Source organism: Cibotium barometz, chromosome 7 (genome assembly GCF_041138505.1).
Source record: "Cibotium barometz isolate CiBa-2024 chromosome 7, ASM4113850v1, whole genome shotgun sequence".
NCBI lineage: Eukaryota > Viridiplantae > Streptophyta > Polypodiopsida > Cyatheales > Cibotiaceae > Cibotium > Cibotium barometz.
In genome coordinates this window covers 43,030,641-43,043,157 of record NC_141052.1, presented here as the reverse complement: position 1 = coordinate 43,043,157, position 12,517 = coordinate 43,030,641, and the positions used below count along the sequence as shown (strand labels likewise).

The 12,517-nt window shown below is 45.2% G+C and overlaps 1 protein-coding gene across 1 annotated transcript; it reads left to right on the top strand.

Moving 5' to 3' along the window:
* Nucleotides 1-468: 468 nt before the first annotated feature.
* Nucleotides 469-4,173, top strand: LOC147637041 (ferredoxin--NADP reductase, leaf isozyme, chloroplastic-like). Its single transcript, XM_086800659.1, has 9 exons — nt 469-695; nt 1,290-1,551; nt 2,039-2,172; nt 2,326-2,404; nt 2,547-2,638; nt 2,748-2,825; nt 3,406-3,468; nt 3,557-3,791; nt 3,873-4,173. The coding sequence occupies exons 1-9, from the start codon at nt 579-581 to the stop codon at nt 3,938-3,940; spliced, it is 1,128 nt and encodes a 375-aa protein (XP_086656785.1). The 5' UTR covers nt 469-578; the 3' UTR covers nt 3,941-4,173.
* Nucleotides 4,174-12,517: the final 8,344 nt, after the last annotated feature.

Sequence of the window (12,517 nt, the reverse complement as noted above, 5' to 3'; positions counted from 1 at the left end):
ATAAATTGAGTACATTGAAATATAATTAGCGACCTTGTAATGGTTGTAACTTACCTATGATATTAAAGAAGCTCCCAACCTAGATGGTAAGTTGGTATGTAAGATGGTAAGTTTGTATGTGAATATCTCCACTATTAATGTTTTTTTTGTTTTTTTTGGCTTATTTTTGAAACAAAAATAGAAGAAAAGACATTATATATGTTTTCATGAGGACCATAGTAAAATTGGGTCCTCCAAAGAAACAACTCACCAAATGAAGGAAAAGCCTAGTGCTTCTGAAAACCTTATTTGAAGTGTATTTTTCACATGTGATTAGATTGAAATCTTTATTCAAAACAAAAATCAATGAACAAGTTTTGGTTATAATCTCGGACCTCGGTCTGTTGCATTACCTTTATTTTGGTCGGTTTTTTAAAAAAGAGCACAGCTCAAGCCATGAATAAAGCCACGTCAATTGCATATAGCTTATCCACACACAAAAATTTGCCTGGGGTGCCAACTTTCCTCCTCCTCGATCCTCCTTACCATCTTTCTTCTCCACTCAAAGTTTCTGTGACATCTGCATATTGTGTGTGACCATGGCCGCCCAAGCTGCAACAGTATCCTCCCCCTCCACTGCTCCTCCTTCCCTTGACCGCATCTCAACAACCACCTCCCGTCCTGCTTTCGACCGCGTTTCATTGCCTGCATTCAAGGTAAGGAAGGTTTAGTTATTTCAGTAGCTTTAATGCCAGTGGATTTGCCTTCGTTTTTCTCCTTCTTGTTCCAGATGTGGCTATGGCTAACTGTATCTTGTGCTGTTATGGGCTGTATCTAGTGTCTTGAATCCAATTCTGTGCAAGTGGGCGATGAGAAACCTACCTTGCGCGTATGGGTGTTTTTCTTGTTGTAGTGGTTATGGCTATCTGTTTGTTTATGATGCTATGTTGGGCGGCGATGGATAACTGTTTGTTTATGATGCCGGGCTGGATAGTGGCTACTGTTTAGAACTCATGTGGGCGATGGCTATGTGCAATTTAGCGTTGATAATGTGCCAGTGGAGGATGTTTAGAATCCAATTAAGTGCGATTAGAGGGCGATGGGGTAATGCTCGTAAATGTTTATGATAAAAGTGAAAGTATATTTTCTGCAGTATAACTTCTGCTGCTGGCTATGGCTATACGTGCATCGCGATCATGGCGCTAATGTCTATGTCTATGTTCATGGCATGGCTATGAATAATGCGATGTAATGACGTTATTTACGACTCTGTCTTTTTTTCAATAACTCTTATTTTCTGTGTTTGGCAGCCCTTCTTCAATGGCACAACTCTCTCCTGCGATAACAAAATCATCCACTCCAAGCATGTGGGTGCTGTTGTCGTTGTGAGGGCCTCTGTGGCTACAGAAGCCCCTGCCAAAGTTGTCAAGGAGTCCAAGAAGAATGACGAGGGCCTCGTTGTCAACACATTCAAACCCAGGAGTCCCTACACGGGTCTGTGTCTGCTCAACACCAAAATCGTCGGAGACGATGCTCCTGGAGAAACATGGCACATGGTCTTCAGCACAGAAGGTAAGAAAGTTTTGATTATAATGAGTTTTTGCATCATAGAAGAAGGATGTCACTGCCCTATGAGTGCTGTGTGTTAGCAGTGGCCACAGTATGCATGTTATTGTAGTCTCTCTCTTAGGTGAGGCATTCTTTTTTTACACATTCATAACCACATGCGTTTATGCATACACATCTGTACACAGATGCATTTATGCACACACATCCGTACACAGATGCATACGCTCAGTTGTACACACACTCATACATCCTTATGCACACACATGCGTACATACATACAGTTATACATTCGTATATATGTACATACATACATGCATGAACACTCATGCCCACATACATACATACATGCATAGAGTAACTGGATCGAGCAATTGGGGATCCAAAGCATGCTGCTCCTCCTCCTAGTATATGTGTATGAATTCTTCATTTCTTCATGAAGTTTTCTCTGGTAGGGCTGAAGGCTACTCATCATCTTATTCTATATCTGCAGGTAAGGTAGACTACAGAGAGGGTCAATCTATTGGAATTGTTCCTCCTGGTGTTGATGCTAATGGGAAGCCTCACAAGCTCCGTTTGTACTCCATTGCTAGTAGTGCACTTGGCGATTTCGGAGACAAGAAAACTGTAAGATGATTGTTGTCCTTGTGCTATCTTCCTGCTTCTAGGAGTGACCTTAACCAGTGCATATGGATGCTTTTACATTCTGGGTCAACTTGTAGTTGATGTTGCAACAACTGGTAGTGTGTTGTTCTCTCACCAGCTCTGGTATTATTGCAGGTTTCCCTTTGTGTCAAGCGACTTGTCTACATCAATGATAAGGGCGAAGAAGTGAAAGGGGTGTGCTCCAACTTTCTGTGTAAGCCTCCTCTTTAAGATTAACTCAGCACAAAGCATGATTTAATTGCATAAGACCTACACCCTTATCATAAGATCTCATCTTTCCGGAACTAATGGATCGTGGCTGGGAGCCCTTCTCATCAAGCAGTTTTTTAACGCAGGTGATTTGAAGCCAGGGGAGCCTGTAGCAATAACGGGACCTGTTGGAAAGGAGATGCTCATGCCAAAGGATGAAAATGCCACCATCATTATGGTGAGATTTGGCTGTTTTTTTTGGCTTGAATAGCTTGCTGTCAAAGCCCAAGAACTTGTGTGGGCTGTGAAAATGTTTCTAAAGAATTTGTGACTGTTTTCATCCACAGCTTGGGACTGGAACCGGCATAGCACCATTCAGAGGGTTTCTATGGAAGATGTTTTTTGAGGAGCATGCTGATTATAAGGTGAGCAAGTGCCTTATAAGTTATACATGTAAACTATTCTAACTGGTTAATCCACTAACAATTTGCATTGAATAGTTGTGCATGCATGTGTGCATGCAGGGGCATGTGTGCGTGTGCATGTATTTGCAAGCACACGTGGGGCTGTAGGCTTAGTTGTGTGTGCATGTGGGCATGTCATGTTTATGGTTGCTATTGTCCATGCATTCAGGTGTGCCATGTGTGTGTGTGTGTGGTGCGGCAAGCTTGCATACAGGTGTGCCATGTGGACATGGATGCATATGTTTGCATGTGGTCTGCATGCATGCAAATGTGCCATGTGTGTGTGTGTGTGTGTGTGTGTGTTTGTGCAGGTGCGCACATGCATGTGGGTGTGTGTGCGTGTGTTTGTGCAGGTGCACACACGCATGGGTGGGACCTGGGTGCATTTGTATTTGCACGTGCACTTGTGGGGGGGGTCTATGAGTGTTTGCATGTGTGCATGCTTGTGCGTGCGTGCACACAATCTTGGATGTGGGCATGCATGTGCACACTTGCTTGTTTGTCAGCTACAAACCTGATCCTTAAGTTAATTTTCCAACAGTTCAAGGGACTTGCCTGGCTTTTCCTTGGAGTACCTACAAGTAGCACTCTGCTGTATAGAGAGGTAATAAATCTAACTGGTAGTGTATTGACATCTTATGTTTTAATTAGCAGATTTTCTTGGTATATTGAAGATGGTTTTTCTTGATCAGGAATTTGAGCTAATGAAGGAGAAGTTCCCAGATAACTTCAGGCTAGACTTTGCCGTAAGCCGTGAGCAACAGAATGAAAAAGGAGAGAAGATGTACATTCAAACACGGATGGCTCAATATGCTGATGAACTATGGGAGCTTCTCAAGAAGGACAACACATTTGTGTACATGTGTGGTTTGAAGGGGATGGAGAAAGGGATTGATGACATCATGACAAGCCTGGCTGCAAGAGATGGTATAAAGAATGCTTGGTCTTTTCCATATACTATTATTAAGGTCACCTTAGCTAATGACTTATCCATGATTTTTGCTGCAGGTTATGACTGGGCAGAGTACAAGAGGGAGCTGAAGAAGAAAGAGCAATGGAATGTGGAGGTATACTAAGCACCCAAAGAGTACAAGGTGGGATGCCTTGCTTGTACAAAAACCTTTGGCAAAGGGCTTTGATAATGATCATGCAAAGCTCCTTGCCTTTGTGTACTATGCCTGTCCTTCCTCTTATTATTACACTCTGAGTGCTCTCTGGAAGAGCTGGTTGTCAAATTTGGGCAGGTGACAGAGCCATGTGTATTGCATTTTTCTCTAAGTAAATGATGAGAAGTTTTTCTGCAAACCAGGTGTGGCTTTATGACCATGGTCTAAGGAGGCTCACACACCGATTTTATGGATAATTGGGCACTTGGGCACCTCATCAAAAGGAATGGGCTGTCATGATGGGGATCTTTCTTGTTTGTGTGAACCCCCTTAATATGCCATCTGTGAGTAAACCAAGACCAACTAGGAGGATGACCATTTATATGAAAAGAGCATCAAACCTGTAGCAACACAACCATGTTGTCCATTCGATGAACCAAAAAACATAGTAAACAAAAACATAGGAATCCATATCCAAAACCATCGCTAAAACCATAGCAATCAGAAAACATAGGAATCCTAAACAACCACTGTCAAAAACACAAATGACTAGCCAATGAGGTGATAGCTCAAGTGGTGAAGGTGTTTGCCTAGGACCAAGAGGTCCTGGGGTTCAAACCCCCCCCTTGTTGTTTCCTCGGCGGCGGCGACATCGCCTACGGGTGGATAATTAAGGCGGTGAAAATCGGTAACTACGGGAAGGCCAATCAGAAAAAAAAAAAACACAAATGACTAGTCACCACGGTAAGTATGGGGAAGGTGTAGATACTCACTAGTCGTACGGGTTTTCTCCCGCATGTGCATCAGTCTCATCATCCATAGCCTATGAAGTGCTAGCATCCTCGTGTCTTCCCCGCTTTCTAACATGTAGTAAGGGTTGCACATATGAAGACAGTAGTCTCTCATCCTTGTCCATCGATGCACACACACGTCTTGTCTTCAAACATCCCTTGAGAATAGGGGCTATACCACATCCCAACTCAAGGCATATACCATACTCAACAAAGAAAGCCATAAATGTGAAGCTACTCTCCAATCCTCCATGCCACTCCTCCCCATTAGGCTCTCTAGCTCGTGACACCTCTGGAAAATGGTGGTAAGCCACTGACTCCAAAGGTCGCATATGCAAAGACTCAAATAGTGGTGATCTTTCTAAGCAAAACATAGGAGGTAACATCTATGCACCACAGATAACATAGAGGAAGCATATTGCAAATTAAAACCAAAAATGGTCAAATCCATGACAATGTTGCAGGTTTGCATTCAACAATATGCAACAATACATAGGAAGAGTGATGCATGACAACAATCCACTGTCAGATCTCCATATTTGACATAATAAAAAACTAACCTGAATTTGAGAGTGATGATGCAGCCAATGAAAATCCATAGCGCACATGATTATCTGTAATAGTGTCCCAAGGAGGCCGAGACACGGCACCATGAAGAGCATTTCCAAAAGGGAGGTCCAAAAACACAAAATCTGCTGCCCCAAGTCATGGACCCCCCCCCCTTCCTAACATATTCCCTAACCTGTGCTCTAAACCTTAACATATGATCATAAATCTTGGTGTATGTTGGAATTTTCATCCCCCCTAAAAAATACCTCCCAACAACAATGTAGTCTCTAATAATAGTAGCACAATTGGGCTTGTCACCAAGACAAACATCCCTAAGTGCATAGTCTGGTTGATACACATAATTGGTTGTTCTCTTTGCAAGTACCTTCTCACTATTATTGTGCCAATTTTAGATAATGCATGCAATTAACTAAGAAGATGTTGCTATTGACATTAGTATAATTTCATTACTGGACGTTATTAATAGCTTTTCTGCATTATTTATCATGATTTTTCCATTAGTATGCAACTAACGCATGTTTTTACGTTTCTGAAAGCTGTTCTGAATAAGGTTGATTTTGGCAAAACTCCATTAGATCAATTTTGAAATTCAATGTCCTACAACATTTGGATAAGATTTTGGCGTTATTTCTTCCGATCTCAGAATTCCGTGTGATTTTTTACCATTATTATTGGAGAATAATGAATTTTTTTTTTGGTATTCTCTTGTGCCGTTAGGAATAATGGATTTTGGATTTTGTGTGTTATTGCATTATTCGTGTGTTTTTGGCATTATTACAAAATAACCTGTTTTTATTGTAACGTGCATGGCCTTCTCAGGCCTCATTTTTTAAATTGAAAACCATTGAGAACAATATTATAATGTGCTCATAGCTATGGTGAGCAGCCCTCATGCTACATGCTTTCAAAGTGATGCCCTTCAAAACAATATAGTGCTTGCTAACCTTGTCCATGAGAGCATTGCTTGCATATGACAATAGTATGTGGCATCTATGGCTTTCACAAAAAAAAAAAAAAAAAAAAGCTCGAGGATTCCACACCACTATGTGGCATCCATGGCTTTCACAAAAAAATAATGCCTCAAGAGGCTACGTCGACACGGCCTCCTCAAGCCTTTTTTTTTTAAATTACGAAAGCAATATGCATGCTCTCTTGCATGAGATGCCCTTCAAACCATATATGCTTGCTCACCATGGCCCTTGAAACCGTATATGCTTGCTCACCATGGCAATTCAAACCATATCAGATGCCCTTCAAGCCATCTGTGATGCCTCATAAAAAAATGGCCTTTTCCCTCTGTACATAGTGGAGGCCACTATTTCAATTAAAACTGAAGGAGGTTGCATTGGTGCGGCCTCCAAGAGGGCATTTTTAAAGAAAATATTCACAAGTTCCCTCTGTACATAGTGGAGGCAACTATTTCAATTAAAAAAAATGCCCTGAAGGAGGCCACGCCGGTGTAGCCTCCTTGAGGACATTTTCTTTTATTAAAATAGTTGCCTCCACTATGTACAGAGGGCACTTGTGAATATTTTCTTCAAAAAAAAGCTCTGTACATAGTAAAGGCAACTATTTCAATTAAAAAATGCCCTAAAGGAGGCCACGGTGGTGTCCAATACTCTCCTCCAAGCTCAACACTTCTATGAAGGCAATGGGCAAATTTGGGTCCCCCAATACCCAACGTACACCATTCCTACTCCCGTGCTTCCAGAATCACCCAAATTTCAATAAAAGCCCAAGCTAGCCTCCATTGCTACCACCACCACTACTACACGAGACAAAGGAAAGCAAAACTTTAGGAGCATGCCTTGACCATCCAACCACAATCCACTATCTCTGACAGTGACGTATCTTCGACTTTGGCTACTTCCTCACCCCTTATCATCCGACTTCCTCGGTGCACCCCCACTCAAGCCATCACTTCTCCAACCCCAATGGCTGAAGCCTCCAAGCCTTCGGTGGAGCTTTCAACCTCGCCAAAACCGAATTGGAGCCTCCTTCTTACTCTAGCAAATTGGGCAATGAGTCAGTACAAAACCCACAATGGGGTGCTACATAGCCTTAGGGTACAAAACCTGTTTACAGGGTCCCAAAAAAAAATAAAAATAAATAAAAAACAAAACAATGACATGAAGACATGGCCATACCCTTACGAAGCCATGCCCGTTCACTCCTGTGAAGACGCAGCTGTAACTTCACCAAGCCATGTCCGTTACCTTCTTTCGTTGTTGCTATGAGAGACGACCGTTCTCTTGTCAAAAATCTAAGCCATGGCCGTACCTTCCCTAAGCCACGGCCATACCCTTCTCATAGCATACCCAGCCATACGGCTGTACCTTCCCTAAGCCACGCCTGTACGCTCCTGAAGCCACGACCATACCCTTCTCAATAGACTAAGAAACAACCATACCTTCCTTTAGCCCTGATTGTGCCATCACGAAGCCATGCCCATACCTTCCTGAAGCCATGGCCGTACCCTTCCTGGAAATCTATAAAAGGGGCCCACGACTTCCATTTCACTCAATCTTTTCTCTCTCCCTAGCGAAATTATTGCAGTTTTTCCTCTTAAGCTTTCACTTGGCCTACTAGCTTCCTACTCTTAGCAGCATGGCCACACACTTTGACTCCTCCTATGAGGTCCTCCCTCATACACCCCAGAAGAAGAAGCGCCCAACTGGGGGCAATTTTGAGGAGTACGATAAGCACCTCACTGAGCTATCTCACCTGGGTAGGAACCTAATGCGCTAGGTCAACGGCCATACCATCCATAGCCTCATGAGTGAAGAACAACCATAAGGTGGAGCACAAGCTCCTATACTGCACTGGACCGTGCTACATGGCTATCAACGATCCTGCAATAGTGGCCCGCCTAGATAACAAGGGCTACCCCCAAATGATCCACCTTAGTATGGACCTCATTCAGGAGGCACTCCATCTCCCACGCATAGAGCAACCATACGTTCGACTCACCAATGTAATGCGCCATGTCTGTGGCACTTACCAGGGCTTCACGACCAAGGATGGGATCGAGTGGCAAAATATCTCCCAGCAAGAGCTTGTCATGTTGCCCGCACTCTCTGCTTCCTCCTCATTCACCACCCCCCGATGGACCGATCGCTTCAATCGGTGCCATCTCTCTACCCTTGCCCGTGTCCACCAAGGAGCACAGGTGATCTAGGCCGAGTACTTACACAAGGAGCTCCATGCGGTCTGTGCAAACCCATAGGGCAAGCTTGCTAGCAGTCTCACTCCTCACCAAAGTTTTATATCATGTTGCAGGCTGGACATACCTCCCCCTCCCCGTCCAACTTGAGGGTGCCACCTCCATTCCCACACCTCTGCCTCCACCTCACCCCTCTCCAACCTCTCCACCCCCTAAACACCATCACCCTGATATCCAGAAGCCTGCCCATCACCAAGCTAGTGCTGGCACCGACATGGAGGCACAAGACGCTGAAGCTCACCCCACATAGTCGGCGCAGAAGAGGAGGAGCTGCGCGCACAGCCCAATTCTTTAAGCAAAACCTCTACAAAACTCCCCCTCCTCATGTGTCCTCTTTGCCCCCTCCCTTCTCCCAAGCAGGCACTTCCTCCCCCGCTTCCTCCCAATGAAATACCATGGATACTTTGCACTGGGCCCACGCGAGCAACTTCCGCTCCTAGGAAGATTACTCAAAGGGTATCCGCTCCACCCATGGCACAATGCCTAATTTTTCCCAAGGATTCCCTAGCCTAGCCCGAGAGCTAATGAACCATAAGACAAACTACATGCACATGCAGCAAGAGTAGGTCACCGCAGGCTACACCAGCAAACACATGCGAAAACCACGCAGTAGCAGACCCAGGAGGCCCTCCATGAGGCCACACTGGCCAATCACCACTTCCAAGCAGCCCTGGAGGACCGCGTGGCTACCCTTGCCTCCCTCACTGAGCTTCAATGCCAATTATAGGTTGCCCAAGAAGCGGAGCATCACACCCTTCACGCCCTTGCCCTCACCCAAATAGAAGCTCATCAACTCAAACAACGAGTGGTACATGCAGAGGAGGAAGGCCACAACATCCGCCTCTCCTTCACTCAGTACAGGGAAGTTACTGAAGGGTGCCCTTCACTAGAAGAATTCCTAACTCCAAGTCGTGGAGGCCCAGGCTCTCCAACCTCCACCCGCCCCTTCTGTCCTCGTCCCCAACGCTGTTGAAAGGAAAGTCGATGCACCGATGAAGACAACCACACCAAGCTCCCTAACCTCACCACCCCTCCCCAAAACCCCGCCCAAATCCTTGACCTCAACTACCGAGCCACTTGCCCTAAACCTTCTCCAGCACAACATCTTCCTCAACGAACCCATTTCCATTGCCACATTTTCCTACATCCTCACCAAGCTCCCCTTTGCCTCCATCTCCTTTCTTGCCACCCTTTTCTTCCAGGGCCAAATCTCCTTCTCCGAACCCGCCACCCTCTTTGACTTCTCTGTCCACCCCCTTCAAGCCAACCTCCTCAATTGGGCCCACCTTCTCCAATGTGGGCATGCTATCCCCACTGATGAAACCATTGACCTCATGTTCCTTGACGGGCTGTGCCCCTACCCGTACCCTCCCTCCCGCACCGCCGAAGCCCTCCACTTCCTCCATCATCGGGGATGGGAGATCATCTAAAACGCCTACAAATCCCTCTGCCGCTATGAGCTCCCCCCTTACACCCACCAAGGCCTTCTCATCCTCTACCACATATGCCACCTCCAGATAATCCATGCCACCATATCTACTGCTCCTCCATCACCAACCCCTCTTTCACCCCCCACCCTCACTCTTCATTTGGGACTCCCCCTCAACCTAAAGGATATTCCCTTGACACATCGGCAAGGTCCCCACCTCTCCTTACCACAAACCTCGCCACACTACCCTCTCTATCGACAACACCTCCACCCCCTCCACCCCCATCACAATCACTCCCTAACCTCCCTTCCCCCACACCTCTTGAGGAAGGTGAGATCCCCCCGCCACCCACGCAAGAGAACAAAGAAATCGACCCACCCCTCAACCCCCTTAATTGGCGCGACCCCTTGGATCGCACGGAGTTCGAGCAGGCCATCAACATCTTGCTCTCTCGGTTGATAACTCCATCAGCAGGGTTACAGACCGCATGGATATCCATGTCCTTTAGCCCTATTTGGACACCATACATGGAAGTGCCAACACCCCCATCGACAACAACGAGGCGTCAGTGACCCCTCTCCACTGCTCCCCCCATCACCTTTGAATTTATGGGCGAGCAGCCTTGGTGCCGGCCTTTTTTCCTCAAACCATACATCTTGGAGCAGTATTGCAAGGCACCCCACCATCTAAGGATCGACCTCGCCTACTTGCCCATCTGTCGCCCGTTGGGCTTGGGACCTGTTCAAGAAGGAGCAGAAGATGAACTTCAAGATTCAATACAACTTTCCATGGTTTGCTCCACCCATGTCTCGAAGCCCCTAAACCGAGGCCATTGTGCTCACAAAGATCCATGTGTTCATTGAGCAAGTGCGTGATCCAGCGATTGTGGCCACCATCCACTTCTTCCACCTGATTATCACACTTCTGGAAGCCTTCCTTGATTGGAACCACTACTAGTAGGGTAGCCAAGGCCTTGCCTTCGACCTCAACAAAAGCCCCACTTTGCTCTCTATCTAGCTTGTGGAAGCTCCATTTGAGTGACATAAGTAGAGGTGGAGTGAGCCCTAGTGGCCTCACATCGGGGAGTTAACCCTCATTAGGGTTGGCTAAATTCTAGTCTCTAAACCAATCCTTGCATGGTCTTACTTCTCTTCTTGTCTCCCTCTCTTGTGCAAGGTAGCATGTTGATTTGGTTAACAAAGGAGATGGATGGCTGAATTTTCTTCTATCTTCTTTTCTTCTATCTTCTTTTCTTCTCTACAACCATATAACTAAAAGATATTAATATATACATAAAGGGAAAGTACTCTCCTACAACAACATACAAATGGTTAGTCCATAGTGTAAACCAAACTATATGAGCTTGCGCTATAACTATGCCATAACTCTAGTACTCCAAAGTGGCTGTTACACAGCTGATCATCCATTGGGGGGGGCATAGCTGCCATAATCTCACCAACCATGCCAGTGGCATAAGTGTGGAAGCTATCACACATGAAGGTCATCAATGTCCACCCGTAGCATGAGTTGAGTTTGATATCTCAACACTCTCCCTAGAGCTCAACTCCACACACTACACTCCAAGTAAGCTCCTAAACCCGTGGAGCTTCTCTGTGCCTAATGCCTTCATGAAGATATCAGCCACGTGATCCTCTGTGATGACATATACCAGATCTATATCACCTGCTAGAACCTTCTCCCTCACAAAGTGATAATGCACCTCAATGTGCTTCATCCTAGCATGGTATACTAGGCTACTGGCCAACTATATGCTACTCATGTTGTCACAATAAATGACAACTGTCCTATCCATGGGCTCACCCATATCACCAAAAGTAGCTTCTGAAACCAAGCTACCTCACAAGCTGCCATAGCAGTACCCTTGTAATCTGCCTTTGTACTCAACAAAGAAACTGTTGGCTGCTTCTTAATTTCTCTAACTCATAGCAACACTCCCAAATGAGAACATAAAACCACTGGTAGATCTCCTCTTTGCAACACTACCAGTACAATTAGCACCTGTGTACCCATGTAGTTGTATCTCTATACTAGCCTCATAGAAAAGTCTATAAGAAAATGTGGACTTTATGTACCTGAAAACCCATCTAGCCACATCCAAGTGTGGCTTTTTAGGGACCTGCATAAACTGACTGACAAGTTCAACATCATAGCTTAAGTCTAGCCTAGTAATGATTATGTAGATCAAGCTATCCACTATGCACCTGCACATAGTGGGGTCCTCCAAAAGCTCACCTATATCTGTGGAAAGCTTTGTGTTCTACCCCAATGGTACTGAAATAAGCTTACAGCGTGTCATACCATACTTAGACAACACGTCCAAGCCATACTACCTCTGCCAATAACAAAATGCCATAAGGTGATCTTACCACCTCTATGCCCAATACCGTAGCTCATCCAAGTCTTTTATCTCAAACTTCTCCTTCAAAAGCCCTCTTGACATCATGTATGTCAGCATCACAATTCCCAGTTATAATATAGTCATCCACATAGATGACTAATAGCATGATCCCTC